Source organism: Asterias rubens, chromosome 8 (genome assembly GCF_902459465.1).
Source record: "Asterias rubens chromosome 8, eAstRub1.3, whole genome shotgun sequence".
NCBI lineage: Eukaryota > Metazoa > Echinodermata > Asteroidea > Forcipulatida > Asteriidae > Asterias > Asterias rubens.
In genome coordinates, this window is record NC_047069.1 from 14,491,468 (window position 1) to 14,507,988 (window position 16,521).

The 16,521-nt window shown below is 38.4% G+C and overlaps 1 protein-coding gene across 2 annotated transcripts in view; it reads left to right on the forward strand.

Moving 5' to 3' along the window:
- Positions 1–13,771, forward strand: part of LOC117293684 (extracellular matrix protein 3-like) — a 34,112-nt gene extending 20,341 nt beyond the window's left edge. Inside the window, exons 10-21 of one of the 2 annotated variants that reach the window (XM_033776087.1) lie at positions 2,961–3,094; positions 3,802–3,954; positions 4,310–4,486; positions 4,941–5,196; positions 5,607–5,941; positions 6,438–6,636; positions 6,863–6,967; positions 7,775–7,902; positions 8,394–8,655; positions 9,174–9,361; positions 9,743–9,889; positions 10,416–10,889. In XM_033776087.1, coding sequence (XP_033631978.1) covers positions 2,961–3,094; positions 3,802–3,954; positions 4,310–4,486; positions 4,941–5,196; positions 5,607–5,941; positions 6,438–6,636; positions 6,863–6,967; positions 7,775–7,902; positions 8,394–8,655; positions 9,174–9,361; positions 9,743–9,889; positions 10,416–10,889 — 2,558 coding nt within the window. Of the gene's footprint in view, positions 1–2,960; positions 3,095–3,801; positions 3,955–4,309; positions 4,487–4,940; positions 5,197–5,606; positions 5,942–6,437; positions 6,637–6,862; positions 6,968–7,774; positions 7,903–8,393; positions 8,656–9,173; positions 9,362–9,742; positions 9,890–10,415 lie in introns of both variants that reach the window. The other variant, XM_033776086.1, reaches the window with a different exon arrangement.
- Positions 13,772–16,521: the final 2,750 nt, after the last annotated feature.

The following is a 16,521-nucleotide window of genomic DNA, read 5'->3' on the forward strand; positions in this document are numbered from 1 at the left end:
TGTGGGAGTTACTTTTGAAACGATGTTTGGAATTAATTTTTTTGTTTTGGTGAAATTGGGGTTAAACAAAACTCATCTATCAAGGAAAGTTTGCTGTACAGTATGTGGGGAAAACATGACTAGCTATGTCATCTGGGGCTCATTGAGTGATTTCCTACATATGGTTGAAGTTTTTGGGGTTTTCCTTGCAAGTCTCAAAAGTCCATAACTTGTTGATTTGCAAAGTTCACTCAATGCTAAACTAATGCAATCTAAATAGTGTTTTGTCCCTAGTTTTTGTAAAGTGTGGTGGTGGGGGGGGGGTGTCCTCTGTTTTTTTGCAACAATTGTTTAGCAGAAAGTCGTCAGCAGATTATAGTTATTTAATCAGTTTACTAAAGGTCTTAACTTGAAATGTTTTTTTTTATCAATGTTACCTTGTTGACTTTACGCATTTACCAGAGTAACCTTTCCATAATGATGGAGTCAAATAAAACCAAAAAAACTCTGCACAGTATCATCATGAATGTCCTTTAGGGAAGGTCATGATGTCATAATATTTGACCAGGGTGACCTCTGGTGACTTTGGTTAGGGTTTGAGGTTGACCAGTCCATGCCCTTCCTCACACCATCACCCCGCACCAATACACCACAAGTGTGTAGTAAAAGTCCCTTTACATTATTGTTGCTTCTTGATATGTTACGCTGATGTAAAAAAAAAAAAAAAAAAAAGGAAAAAAAGAGCTATATAGTAAGTCTGTGTTCACACCCTAAAAACAGGAAAGTGGCTTAGAAAAGCTGGAGTGACGTTAAACTAAAACTTCCTCGGAGCAAACACAAAATTAGAAAATGGAACCCTGCAATTGTGGAAGTCTGTTTTCTAGATTACGATGTCTGAATACCAGATTGCAGTTTTCTGAATGTTGTTGTTGAGTCATGCGGTATTCATATACATGGTTGTCCTTTGCTCTGATTTATCATCAATTCTGTTGTTTTTCAAGAAAACCCTTTTTGAAAAGACGAAAAAAAGACTTAAGTGTGCATTCAATGCAAATAGAAAAGGAATGGAAAGGGAATAGAAAAGTTACTTTGAGTACATTTACTTTTCAGATTCAACACTATTCAAAAAAGATTTTCACATGGTGTTACTGCAAACCTCACCTAGTTTATAGGCTTACTCCCACCATGCAAAGTTTTAAATGCTACTTATATTTACTTTGGTTAAATGGAAAGTGTCAAGTCTCAAACACAGTCTGTTCCTTCCCCCCCCCCTCACTCCCCAGCTGTCATAAAACTGTCAAAATAAACATCCATTCTCTCCAATATTGTCCTGGCGTCTGAAATACTCAGTGGGTCCATACAAAAGGTTACTGTCCACACAAATCCCCCCTCCAGAAAAAAAATGAAAAAGCTATCAAGGAAGTAAATTTTAAAGCCACTGTCAAAAATTCTACAGACCTTAATAGTGACTGAGAGCAGGGGCTGTAATAATGTCGTCAGCCTTGCCTCTAAACATTTTGTGGTCAGCTGCAACAAAAGCTGTCCTTTTGAATTCCAGCACTGATGTTGAGTGTTGACCCTGTGAAAGTTTGTTTTATTTCAGTGGAACAGTGTTTGTTTTCTGGGCTTAATTTTTATAGGATTTGAGGGTATATTTCCTGACCTTCTCAGCGTAAAAGTCTGGGTCGATCCAAGTTGCCTATAATATTGACTATATATTTTAAAACAAAGTTGAAATAAATCTTTTGATGGAAATTTAATTATGTTTGGTTGCTTACCAAACTTACAAACTATACGTAGGAAACCTATGTGCTCAGCTAGGGGAGGTTCCATAAAATGTCAGATATTTTTGTGAAAATTCCTGTCGTGTTTTATTTCCTGTTCTGATGTCTAATACTTCAGAGAATTTCATTTACTGATTGTATCCCATCTAATCTCATTATAAAGAAAACTACATGTTATAAAGAGGTTCTGCTTTTATAAAAAGAACATTCTCAAGTCCAGAGTTTAAATTTCTACTCTGTGTTTTTTTGTTTTGCTGTTCTTTTATAACACCGTTCCTGTCCAGTCCCATAGCGACCTTGTTATAACAAGAGTCAACTATAATTTGGTTGGTCACAGATCTTGCCTACTTTTAGTTTATTTAGTTTTACACAATTGAGGTTAAAAGTTCCCTTGGCAACTATCCCCCATGGGTGTCTTTGCCTATATCTGGAAAAGACTTGTTCAATCAATGTTGGATATAAACCACCTTTGACCTCAAACTTGTCCAGGACAGAGACCACATGGCTTTCCTCTATTAGTAAATCCCATAGGGTTCACAGCCGGGTCTGTTCAGGGACTCGAGCTGTACCTTAAAGGGAAACTAGCGTGGTGCCTTAAATCATAAAATTACTGACATCAAATTAGTGGCCTGTTTCCCTGAGTTGTTTTCCCTTCATGGTTATCAATTTTTTTATCTTGAAGAGGTGAAACCATTTTAAGGTCACTCAGATTTGCCTGATCATAAGTTTGTTTCACTTTCAATTTTTATTTTGACTAAAATTTACACACAGGCGGCGCTCTCAATATAACAAGAACAAGGTCGCTGGGACTGGCCAAAGATCTTTCTTTATAGCAGGATCGTAGTTATAGTAGAGGACAGTAAAACAAAGAAACAATGCAGAAATTATATTAAGTTCAGAATGTACTCTTTATATTTATAAGCAGAACCTCTTTGTAACAAGAGCTGACTGTATAGGAATATTATATATGTACTCTTTCCTGAAAAGTGGAAAACCCAAACTAAATCGGCAAAATGTAGTTTTGTGTTTTTTTGCACTGCCTGGGTGAAGTTATTTGATTCAGTTATGGAAGATGAACTATGCTTGAATCTACAGTTCCATAAGAAATAAAAGGTTGAGTGGGGGAACAATACGACTTATTGTTTCTGTTCTCTTGACTCATTTGGTCTTTTTTTTTATTTATTTTTTTATCTTCAGGTCTCGAGTTCGGATTCAATGTCAGCAGGCTGTTTGTTGAGATCGATGTCCTTGCCGATGGCGACAGAAACGAGATGAGAGAAGCTTTCACCGTCCACCTGACCATGGATGAGATGATGGTCTCCGAGATTCAGGTACGGAAGGAAAGTCACCGCCTGAGGGGGACAAAAAAAAAAAAAAAATGTTGCTTCTCAAAGCTCCAGAAATGTTGTACTGACTTTTGGGAAATTTTTGACAACTTGTAGTACATTTGTGAATTCAGTTCTCTAAGAATAAAGAAGTCGCATGCCCTTAAGGTGATCCCCCTGGCTGCTGTTTCCAACCCTGGCTACACAGCAGATAACAACTACATGGCTTCTGACTGGCACCCTAGTCACAGATATTAGGGAGTTGTCATTTTCGACGATGGATGATGATGACATTTGGCATCATCTGCACATGCGTCGGCATTGAGGACGGTCGTCCCTCAATTTCTACGACAGTACTTGGGATGAATATTTGTTGTGCTGAAAACGACGACGTTTGGTTAAAAAATCGAAAACTCCCTATTGACAACATAGGGAGACATGCCAACATAGGGGCTAGATAGCTCAGTTGGTATAGCGCTGCCACAATAATTCAGAGGTCGTTGGTTCAAATCCCTCTTTATAGTAAATGTTTCTTTGTTCAACCCCACATCATCGAAGAATAAAGAGGCAGCACGGTAGTTATGTACTGTAAATAGAAGAAGTGTATAACTATAAGACAAGAAGTTTAAATGTATAAAGACAAAAAGTTGGAATGTGTAAAGTCAAGAAGTGTCAATAATTTTTTTTACGATTTCAAATACTTAATTTTGCAGATGAACAAGGCCATTGTGTACATTGAGCAAGAGGGTCAGCTCTCTGGTGTTACCTTCCCATCCACCCCCGTCGTCGTGTCCCTCTTGGACTACGATAACGTTGAGGTTGCTCGCGAGTTGCCACCACGTGGTTACCCAGTCGTCTGCGTCACAGTAAGTTTGTTTCTACATTAAATTGTTACCCATTGTTTTTAGACATGTTGGGAAAAACACCTGAGACATATAATCACTAAATAGAAACCTGTCGGCAGTTCTTGGTTGTTGAATTTGAACCAAATCATATTTGTGGAGTAAATGAACACTTAGTTTGTTGGGTCTCATATTTTAGAAAGGAAATTTTTGTTCCAAAGAGATTTTGGGTTAAAAAGTGACAATGGTGCCGATGAAATCCTTAAATCTCTTGTTATTGCACTTCAATTATCTTGTCCATGCACTATTGAAAACAAAAATACATTTTTATTTCTAAATTTCTCAATTATTTGTACCTAATTATTCTCTCTCTCTCTAGCCTTGCAACCCCAAACACCCCGACTACGCCACAACTGGCTCCATCTGTACCAACGAGGGCGTCAACGATACCCTTACCGAGTTCCGTTGGTTGGTGTCCGCACCAACGACTGCCGGTGGCGTCACCTACCCACTCAAGGATGTAGAGAGCAATACCTTCTTCACTTCCACCGACATGGTGAGTTTCTTGGGCATAGTGTCCGTCATAGATCCGAGAGTCCTTAACATGGATGCAACTATTTAAGTTTCTGCTTTTTACACGTGGTATAGTTATAAGGTGCTGTGGTGCAAACTTAATACAGCCAACCATACCAGAAAACAACTAAAATTGTCGCTGTTTTTTTTTTACCTGCATTTAATACACAAGACAGGGTCCAATTGCTTTGAATACCATCTAAAGAACGAAGCAATAAGTATTATTCTCATAAAAAGGTCCTTTCTAAGGGAAATTAAAAGTGTTGAAAGAGTTAAAAACGAAGCTGACAAAGAAAAACTTACTAAGATGCTTTGTGGATACTCCGTACTCATTAATTTTGAAAACCTGTTATTGTTCACTGCCAATATCAATATCATTTCAAATCATCATTTCTTCACAAGGATTTTAATTCTTTACACCCGTCTCTCTTTTACAGATCACCCTGGACAGCATCTACTTCGGTCCCGCTTCCCGTGTACAGTGCGCCGCCCGTGCCGTCAGCAACCTAGGAGATCCAGGCCGTGAGCACTACAGCTTGCCGACCACAATCAGCAGCGATGAGGGCATCTGCCTGCCTCGTCTGGCCAACGCCATCGGAGCCGAGCCCTACGCCGCCAAACTGCGATACACTGGACCAGGAGATGCAGAGCACCCCAACAAGCTAAAGCTGACTGTCACCATGCCCCATGTCGGTCAGTAATCAAATGAGTCTAGAATTTCTTCTTCTTTATTGAGTGGTGCCCTTGGTCGCAAGAGAAGTGTACCCAGATCTCCCTTTCCTTCATGCATGTAGATTTGGTCCTTGCATAGTATATCCACATGGGTCTGGTGACTTCGACCTCTTTGGGCTCGACCTTGCTTAGGCTCCCAGAGGACAACCTTGCTGGCTGGAAGCTCAGGTTGACGATAGCACTGCCATGCAAACTTGCGATGGTTTTGCACATGCTTTTTCTTTCTCGTAACCCCAATCCACCTCAGGACATGAAGTTCTTAATTTCTCAAAATAAACAAGGCTGAAAGAAAGAATTGGAAAATTTGCTTATAGATATGTCTCTAAAATCCTCAAACTGATCCTTGGTTCCTTCTTGTTTTTGAATTTTAGATGGTATGCTCCCAGTCATCTCAACCCGCGAACTCTCCAACTTTGAGCTTGCCCTGAGCAAGGACGGATACCGTGTGGGAACCCACCGATGCTCCAACCTCCTGGACTTCAACGAGATCCCCACCGAGTACGGCTTCATCACCAGCGAGACCAAGAACGCCAACGTGATCGGTGAGTCCCAGCCGTACCAGTTCAGTGAAGAGATGCGTGGTGCAAGCTCACTCCGCTTCTACCGTAACTTGGACCTCGAGGCTTGCCTGTGGGAGTTCAATACTTACTACGATATGTCCGAGCTTCTGGATCAGTGCGGTGGACAGGTCGGAACCGACGGACAGGTATGTGCCATCCAAAATTCATTTGACGTTAAACTCGACTGTAATCAAAATTTTAATTTTATTCAGGCATTCAGTCTGCAATTTGCTACACCATTGTTTTTTTTTTATTGCTTTTTAATATAGAACCTCCACGGCCCAATTTCAAAAAGCTGTTAAACAGAAAATACTGCTCAGCAAATTTCAATGCTAAGCCAATGGGCACATGTCACAACAATGTAAACTTTGTGGGTTTTCGTCTGGTAACCAGTTTCCTCTGAGCAATATTTTTTGTGCTTAGCAAGTTTTTGTGCTCACAAGCTTTATGAAATGGGCCTTTGTCTCATTACGAGTATGTTTACTTGGTCGTTAAGCATCAATTTTTTTTAGATCAATACACTAGTTGTTTTGTTTGTCATGCTTTGGAGTTTTTCCTTGCTATGGGTGTAACTTATTTTCACTCTTCAGACCGACTTAGAGAAAGTTTCATCTCTGATCTCTACTCTTTCTCTCTCTTCAGGTCCTAGACTTGATCCAGTCCTATGTGACCCTGCGTGTGCCTCTCTATGTCTCCAACGTCTACCACTCTCCCGCTAGCGTCGGTGGATGGCAACATTTTGACCAGACCTCTAACCTTCAACTTACCTTCGTCTACGATACCTCCATCCTCTGGCAAAACGGTGTGGGCGCTCAGGCCGACTCAGACACATCTGTACAAGGTAAGGTTTGAAACCTTTTTTCTTTTCTTTTTCACAAAATTTTTCACTTTCTTTTAAAATTTACATTTGTAAAATTCTGTGCCCATTGACCTTATGTATTTTTACTCAATTTTTCTGTCATTATTTTTGTACAGATTTTGGTTCTATGCCAACAATAGAATTTCCTGAAATTTCTTTTCTGCAAATTGCTTTTTTTAAAACTTGATAACCCTTTCTCTCCCGCCAGGCTCCCTGTTCCCAACCAGCATGAGGATTAACGAGAATGGTAGACTGGTCGTCAACTTCCGTACCGATGCTCTCTTCAGAGGACTGTTTGTGCTGGACCACCCATGTAAGCCCCCCATTAACATTCCCACCACCTGGAGACGTTTTATCCTCTTACAATATTAATAATATATTAATCAAGAGAAATTTATAAAGCGCAAAAACAATAGCAGAAAGAATCTGCCTCAAGGCGCTGGAAAAGAACAACAATAAAAGTATTGCACAGAAAAGTAATTCAAGAAATCTAGATACAGAAAGCTGGCAAAACGTTAAACAACCAGTTTAAAAAGATGAGATTTACAAAAGTTAAAAACGATGTCAATGTTATAAATACTGAACCAAAAATAGACAGTTCGCTCATCATAACCCCTCCTTGTAAGCTTCCAGGTTAATTATTTTAGCTTGTCACATTTCCATACCTTCCATGGGGTCCCCATACTGCAGATGAACACCCTTGACTGAGCTGCCAACTGCCCCTGATTCTGCAAAAAGTTCCTTGAATATAAACCAATCTTTCCATGTGCTGATGAACAATTTTGAAAATCTCCCCAATTATGGAAAACAAGTTCTTGTTATGTTTTATGTAATGCTAAATATATCCCAGATTGTCGTACAATGTCTCCCTGATTGTTCTATCCTAACAAATATCAAACAGTTACAACAAATGATACAATTTTCAAATTTATGTTGAATGTAACTCTAAATATTTCCCGGATTGTTGCAAAAAAATCTCCCTGATGTAAATGTTGGAAACTCTGCCTAAAATGGAATTCCAAGTTCATTCCAGAGTTGAAGATTTAGGCATTTGTAGAATCTATACTTACAACATGAAAAACGTAACTAATGCTCCGAATATTTCTTAATTCCCCCTCAGCTATCGGAACCACCTCCTCCGTCATCTCCAATGACCGTCCAGATCTTACTTTCAGCCTCAACCTGGTGCGATCAGAGCCGACCTTCGCTCAACCTGAACAGCTCTGGCAGTTTGTCTCCGATGTTGCTGTAAGTTAATCCGAGCCTTGTCTTACATTTCAAGTTGTAGAACTACCTGTTCACTTACAATTCTTAGGAATACCTGTTCACTTTTCAGGAATTTGAAATTTCAGACTTTTATCTGAATTCAGACATTTTAAAGGTCTGCCTGGTAATAAAAAAACTATGTATTTTTTTCTTCAAAATAAAATTTACCAGGCTCTTTTATCTACTTCTCTAGTACTGAGGATACTGCTGCCAAAAGCTCTTTGAAATGAATAACGTCAGTGGTTACCACAAAGTGCACATGCCATCAGTTACCTCCTAAGAACTAGATTTCACTTTCACATTTGTTTTCGTAAGCAGTGACTCTCGTCTCAGCTTTCGTATTACTGATTCATTACAGCTCATTCAGTTCGGAAGTTTTTGCATTGACATTGGAGCTTTCAATCGGCGTAACAAATAATGAACATTTACGATAAACGATGTTATTTTTCCCGATTTCTTTCTTCGCTCCATAGGTATCCGACTACAGTGGCATGTACACCATCCGTTTGATCCCCTGTACCACCAGCCCAACCCAGGAGTACAGCCTCCCCGTTGTCTGCAACCCACGCGACATCATCAACTTTGACCTCCCTCTGCGCTTCCAGCAGGTCAGCGACCCCGTGCCGGCCGAGTTCAGTCTGAACACGCAGTTCATGCTGCTGGGCAAAGAGATGCTCTGGCTGTCTGATGGATCCATGGGCTTCGGAGAAGGAACCGACACTGCTTTCTCTCCAGGTGGGTTCAAAATTCTGAGTTTAACCTTCCAAGGCTTTGGAGTTCTGGATTCCCCCCTTATTCTAGACCTGGAACCTCCCAGATTGGTGGTTGCTTTACTTCTTTCAAGAAAATTTTAAAGGCTCAAGGCGATTTTGAGAACCTTTTGATACTTGGAAAATAATATGCCTGTAGGACAAACGTTCAAAAAGAATTTAGATTTCAGAAGGCAAGAGTAAAATCACAAAGATGTTTGTGAAACTCGGTTGTGATTATGGAAGCCAAAAGTCTAAACAAATAAGGAATTCCTAGAAATTTCAAAAGTAAATCAATCTGATTATTGATCAGTTTTCCATCAAGAGTTAAGGCCAAGTCAAACTGCAGCGATAACGAAAACGATCACTATGCAAAGAGAATGCATTATATTGGTTGAAATGCTGCACGCAGAATACGCACACTCATTCAACCAATCGAGGGCGTGCATTGTTAACATTCTCGTTGGCCTTCGCTCTAACTTTGGACTTTGTTTTTGATTTTAGGTGACACCGTTTACGGTCGCATCCATGTTGACCCTGTGCAGAACCTCGGCAGTGGATTCAACCTCAACGTTGAGAAGGTGTTCCTGTGCACTGGACGTGATGGATACATCCCCAAGTACAACCCCAATGAGAATGAGTATGGCTGTGTGGCTGACTCACCCAACCTTCTCTACGCCTTCAAGGTTTTGGTAAGTTAACTTTGAAGTTCTTTTGTGCAATTTATTCCTTTTGTCCGAAACAATGTTCTTAATGTGGTTGGTGTTAGATCGGATTTCTAGAGACGCAAATTGCAAAAGAAAAACAAATTTGGATGATTTTGTCAGTGTCCTATGAAATGGAAAACTTCATACACATTGAGAAATTTTTTCAATATGAACTAATCAAGGAGCTGCTAATACAAATATTTTAGGCATTTTGTCCAACGTCCCTCGGAAGAAATATTCTTTAATGTAAAGTCGGTTGTTAATAATACAAAATTTAAGAATGTTCTATTATTTCTCTTTGATGATAAATCCACTTTGCTGAACATTTGCAAATTCCTAAAACATAAATGTTTTCTTGATTTTTAGGATCGTGGAGCACCAGATACGATCACACCACGATTTAACGGAGTACCCTTCAATGCTGCCCTCGCTATTGATGATCCCAACGCATTGGATCTGGTCAGACAGTCCGGTGCCGATGGTTTCAGACTCAGCAGTGACCCACTCTTCCAGGTAAAAATCAAATCTTACAGATACAATCTTGTAAAATAGTAGTATTAATCATTGATTCATTATCATCCACCTTAACTTCTCAGTTCAATTTTAACGTACTATTCAATTCTATTATTATTCAACTTACTTACAACTCTTTTTCATTATTGTCACCATTATTGTTGTTATGACGTCAAATGAATAGAACTCGGCACCAGAATGACACTTTTGCTCCAAATACCTGGCTATTAGACATTCTATGTACGCTTCTTCTTTAACCATTAGTGTGGACTGCTGTATTTGAGCATCTGCTATATGAAGAGGGTGTAGGATTAAACAATTTTTTGTCAATGCTGTTCCATCTCTCTCGAAAAGGCACATTCAAAAGCCCTTTTTGAAACCCGGAGTGCCTTTTTGTTTTGGGAGACAAATTTACCTAAACCTAATAATAGTGTCATCGTATTGTGTTCACCATATCTCACACTGGGTTATAATGGCATATTTTGTAGCTGATTGTTAAACCTGATTTATGTTTGTGTATTTTCAGGTGGCAGCCGGCCGTCAGTGGTACGTCCACTCTATTTTCACCGTCAAGTCCGAGGATAATAACAACATTGGAAAGCGCAGCGTGGAACAACACAGCGTAGCCATGGCTGGTGGCAGACAGCGTCGCCAGGCCATCGGATCCACCCCCGATGACGAATCCGCCCTGGAAGACATTGGCGACGGCAAGGGAACAAACATCAAGTGGCTGGCTCTCAACACAAACCCCGCCTCTAGTAACGACGTAGCTGACATCAACGTCGGCAACAATGTCGATGTCGGTAAGAACACCAAGGGTGGTGGCGACATGGTGATCCCTGTTGCAGCCATTGCTGCTGTGCTTGCCGTGCTTCTAGTCGCAGTAGTCGTAGTGGTTATTATCCGCCGTAAACGCTCTGCTCCGAGCACTGTCACCGTAGTGGCTAATGGCGGCTCTAAGGTTGTATCAAGTGGATACGATGACAACACGGAAGTGTGATGGGCCTCGTTTGTATTTTTCAAAAAATACGTCGATAAGCAGCGTCATGCTACTGTCGCACATTAATATTTTTTATTTCTGTCTGTCAAGTTTTTACGTAAGGCTGTCGTGGTTCACTCGCTGTTAAATAATTTATATATGTGTAAGAAGTTTTTACGTTTGTGAGCCGATTTTTTTGCGTATTTTGTGTTTTTAATGGGTTTTCAGAAAGAAAACACCCTCAATAGTTCTTGAGGTCAACATTCACTTGGTGCTCTGCAGAATTTTTGTTTTGTTTTTAAAAGAATTTCAGCTAAAATAACGTTTTTTTTTCCCCCTGAAAACTTTGTTTGTGTGGTTTAGAATTATCAGCTGTAGGTATATTGTGACATATATAATGCACACGCGCAGTGTTTGTACTGTTTACTTTGCTCTATTTTTGTATTTTGCTGGATTGCTCAGTGTTTTTTAATAGGTAGCTTTAATTAATGTTTTTAGATGAAATTTCATTTGACATTAGTTTTTTTTATACCTATGCCACAAATCAAATGTCTTCCGCTGCCATTTTAAATACAAAACTGTAATAGTATTTGTTTTTGTCGATGGTTTGTTTTTAGTTTTGTTGTTGTTGTAACCTTTCAAACACTTTTGTGTTATCATTTTCTTTCTTTTTCACTTGAGCGGGAGCCAAACAGTGCACTATACAGCCTGCATGTAATGCTGACCTGCCGACTCGGAAAAGTCACCCCTCTAAACCTTATTTATAAGCATTCTTTAAGTGTGTGCATTTAACAAGACAATTTTCTCACTGCGGATGACATGATATGCGGCTGCATAGTGTATTGTTACCCGTAAATGTATATTTTAATACCCCTTATATGAGAAAGCTGCAGCAATCACTAATTGTCACCAAGGATCGTGGTCGACTTCCGCCAAGGAACGTTACCACGTCCTCGTTGATAGGCTTGGATTTGCTCTCACTTACGTAATGTTCTCTTTGTACATAAAATGAGTAGTGGTAAAGCGATGCACTTTTTAACTGATAGGCTGCACGTATTTAACGACCATTTTTAGTAGTGGATTCACAAAGTGTTCAAACCAATTCCACCAGAGGGTCTAAAGGATTCCCGTCTGACAAATCACAAGCGTAGTCTCTTATTTTTTATTAGCTAGTGTGCATTTATCGTATAAATTAATCATTAAACAAACAAAAAGTTTTTATTTGTAAGTTTTATGAGTGCCTTTGGGAGGATAAAAAACAGACGTTTTGGATTTTGTACACAGCCAGCTATGAGATGAGTTTGTGTTTTGTATTAAGATCATTGATGCCATTTTGTACATGTTCCAAGCGGATGAAATCCTGAACCACGCACAGCTTTGTTTGAGAAGCTGTGTTTGGTTTTTATACATATGCTATACTAAAATGACTTGATTTGTTGCCGTATAAATGCACGCAAAATGCCTGGCATTGGGGTGTAGTTATTATATGGGGGAGGGAGGCTCTGGGATGTTTTAGGCACTTTCAAGAAAGGCTTTCACTCCTATGATGTAATCTTATCTATGTGAATTCTTAAATTGTGTCTTACTGATGAGAATGACAGTTGAAACGGTTCCAATCCCATCCCTACCTTCGTTTGTACCCAACAGATACCAACAAATAATTCTCTGCGGATTTTAAAGATCTTAGCAGTTTGGACCAAAATGTACTGACCACACAAAGAGTGCAAAATTTGAGTGCCTTGTCGAATCACTGCAAATTCCAACAAACTATTCAACTTTGTATTGGTGGTGGAATGCTTGAAACTATATTACTAAGCTATTATTATAGTTAAGTGTATTTTTTGTTTTGTTATTGTTTAAAATTAAACATAGTGTACCTAACATTATCTTTATATTGAAAAAAAAAACACCTACTAATAATAATAATAATTATGAGAATAAAGCTGTCCTCGGTTTTGATTGTACACATTAATTAGTTTTAAACGACTGTATACAAATTTAGGTGGCTATGTAGATGGGATTATATATAAGGACCTCCCAAACATGCTTTATAGTTTTTTATTTAACAGCTGCATTTGGTCAGCGTTTGGTCACTGAAGCACAACAACAACGACGCATCCCTTGGGCTTTGTCCAAGAGACGTCTTGAGAAAAGAAGGTGCTCAACTGACTGACCGGCCTGAAATGGGTAGATCTGTTGAAACCCAAATCTCTGACCATGTGCAACTCACTTTATTATCTTTTGATGGTGCTTTAAGACATTAGTAAAGACATTTGAAAAATAAAGCTACGGTCAAAACGCAAAATCCCACCCTGTAAAAAACTAAGAATAAATCACCCTTGCCTTATGACATGCTCGTAGGATTGAGTAATATAAAGAAGAAGAAAAAAAGAAAAAATTCAGTGCGTTTAAAGCTTCCACTTCCAAATTAGTGAGAAACCAGTTGTAATGATTTCCGTATTGGATAATGATTCACTTTTTGCAATATATGTCATCAATATTTAAGAACCAATTTATATATGCAATGATGTGTTAATTTATATCAAGAACCAGCTTTATTTTAATTAAGATGAGCTTTTGTAATATTAACAATTGGTTTTTGTTTTTGAGGGGATTGTTTTTTTTTACTTTTTTTTGTTTTACATTTGGGTCTGAAGTCAAAAACCGGCAACAAAGTTATTATTTTTGTTATCATTTTTAATATATATAGTGTTCTAAAAACTTGCTGTATTTAATAATTTTGTAGGTAACAGCTTTTTATTTTTTTCCTCCTCACTATTGTATTTTACAAATCTTCTGGTGACTGGTTGCTATGACAACGTGTACTGTGCAAAGAGTAAGAGGGTTATACTGCGCAGGAAGTAGCTTCAATAAAGGGCATTGGCTTGGCGGGAAAAACACAAGCTCCGTTTCCTTCATTTATTTCTGTCTGTCTCATTTTCTGTTTCGTGCCATATTTTGTGGAAAATGTATACAAGCCTTGTGTACTTTGTGTACGTTGCAAATTGCCTGAAAATGTGTCTTTCGCAATTTTTGCCTGAAAATGTGTACTTAAGGCTATATTGTGTACTTTGCAATTTTGCCTGAAAATATATACGAGGCTATAGCCTTGTGTACTTTGCAATTTTTGCCTGAAAATATATACGAGGCTAGGCTATAGCCTTGTGTACTTTGCAATTTTTGCCTGAAAATATATACAAGGCTGTAGCCTTGTGTACTTTGCAATTTTTGCCTAAAAATGTGTACAAGGCTATTTGTGTACTTTGCAATTTTTGCTTGAAAATATATACAAGGCTTGTGTACTTTGCAATTTTTGCCTGAAAATGTGTATAAGGCTTGTGTACTTAGCAATTTTGCCTGAAAATATATACGAGGCTATAGCCTTGTGTACTTTGCAATTTTTGCCTGAAAATATATACGAGGCTATAGCCTTGTGTACTTTGCAATTTTTGCCTAAAAATGTGTACAAGGCTGTAGCCTTGTGTACTTTGCAATTTTTGCCTAAAAATGTGTACAAGGCTATTTGTGTACTTTGCAATTTTTGCTTGAAAATATATACAAGGCTTGTGTACTTTGCAATTTTTGCCTGAAAATGTGTATAAGGCTTGTGTACTTAGCAATTTTGCCTGAAAATATATACGAGGCTATAGCCTTGTGTACTTTGCAATTTTTGCCTAAAAATGTGTACAAGGCTGTAGCCTTGTGTACTTTGCAATTTTTGCCTAAAAATGTGTACAAGGCTATTTGTGTACTTTGCAATTTTTGCTTGAAAATATATACAAGGCTTGTGTACTTTGCAATTTTTGCCTGAAAATGTGTATAAGGCTTGTGTACTTAGCAATTTTGCCTGAAAATATATACGAGGCTATAGCCTTGTGTACTTTGCAATTTTGCCTGAAAATATATACGAGGCTATAGCCTTGCGTACTTTGCAATTTTTGCCTGAAAATATATACGAGGCTATAGCCTTGTGTACTTTGCAATTTTTGCCTAAAAATGTGTACAAGGCTATTTGTGTACTTTGCAATTTTTGCTTGAAAATATATACAAGGCTTGTGTACTTTGCAATTTTTGCCTGAAAATGTGTATAAGGCTTGTGTACTTAGCAATTTTTGCCTGAAAATGTGTACAAGGCTTTTATAGCCTTGTGTACTTAGCAATTTTTGCCTGAAAATGTGACAAGGCTTGTGTACTTAGCAATTTTTGCCTGAAAATGTGTACAAGGCTATAGCCTTGTGTACAAGGCTTGTGTACTTAGCAATTTTTGCCTGAAAATGTGTACAAGGCTATAGCCTTGTGCACTTTGCAATTTTTGCCTGAAAATGTGTACAAGGCTTGTGTACTTAGCAATTTTTGCCTGAAAATGTGTACAAGGCTATAGCCTTGTGCACTTTGCAATTTTTGCCTGAAAATGTGTACAAGGCTAGTGTACTTTGCAATTTTTGCCTGAAAATGTGTACAAGGCTTGTGTACTTAGCAATTTTTGCCTGAAAATGTGTACAAGGCTATAGCCTTGTGTACAAGGCTTGTGTACTTAGCAATTTTTGCCTGAAAATGTGTACAAGGCTTGTGTACTTAGCAATTTTTGCCTGAAAATGTGTACAAGGCTATAGCCTTGTGCACTTTGCAATTTTTGCCTGAAAATGTGTACAAGGCTTGTGTACTTTGCATTTTTTGCCTGAAAAAGTTTACATAGCCTTGTGTACCTAGCAATTTTTGCCTGAACAAGTTTACAAGGCTTTGTGTACATGAATTTAGAAATTTTTGCTTGAATAAAGTTACAACACTTGGGTTCTTACAAATTTTTGCTTGAAAAAGTTTACAAGGCTATTTACATTTCCATTTTAAGAAAGGAGAACAAGAAGACAAAATTATGATTCAAATTTATTTTATTTTACACAAGACTGGCTCCAATGGAATAAATACATGTATCGTGAAAAGACGGACTAAATCAGGGTACAAAGACATCAACGCTGGAAGGTACAAACAGCTTACAACCACTCTGTTCTTGAGTAGAGTTAAACACCTTGATTGCAATCATGCAATGTTTAATCCTAGTGGTTTAGTGTGGTGTATTTCTAGTGTGTACCAAGGACTGAAGGACTACGGAAGGTGGCAGTGGAAATATTTGCGCATGCTCTGAATTACATGATGAAATTTGTGTATCTCCCACCACACACTAGCATCTCAAGTGTCAATCCTGGTTCATACTTCATGTGAATGCTCCTTGCGAAGCAAATTTTCTTGCGTCACAATTGGATAAGGGAACGCAGCGTAATAATAATAGTTAACCATTTTTATATAGCGCATAACACATAGCGTTTGAACATGTCCCTATGCGCTGTAGGGAAAAAATACAAGATGGACTGGGTATCAAACAAAAATGCATGAGTTAAATGTTAAACTTAAAGGAACATTACAGAATTGGGTACATAAAACTTACATGGTCTAATGATGATAATAGTAGAAAACATCCCTTGAAATATTTCTGTCTGAAACGTCATATTTGATGAGAAATAAATAATCTAACTTCGAGTTTGGAGTTTATCGCTCAGTGAGCGTTTTATTCATTTTAATTTTGGCATCGATGCAATGCAAAATTTGTAATCGGTTTTTCACTATTCTCTCGTGACCCAGATGGCCGATCGATCTC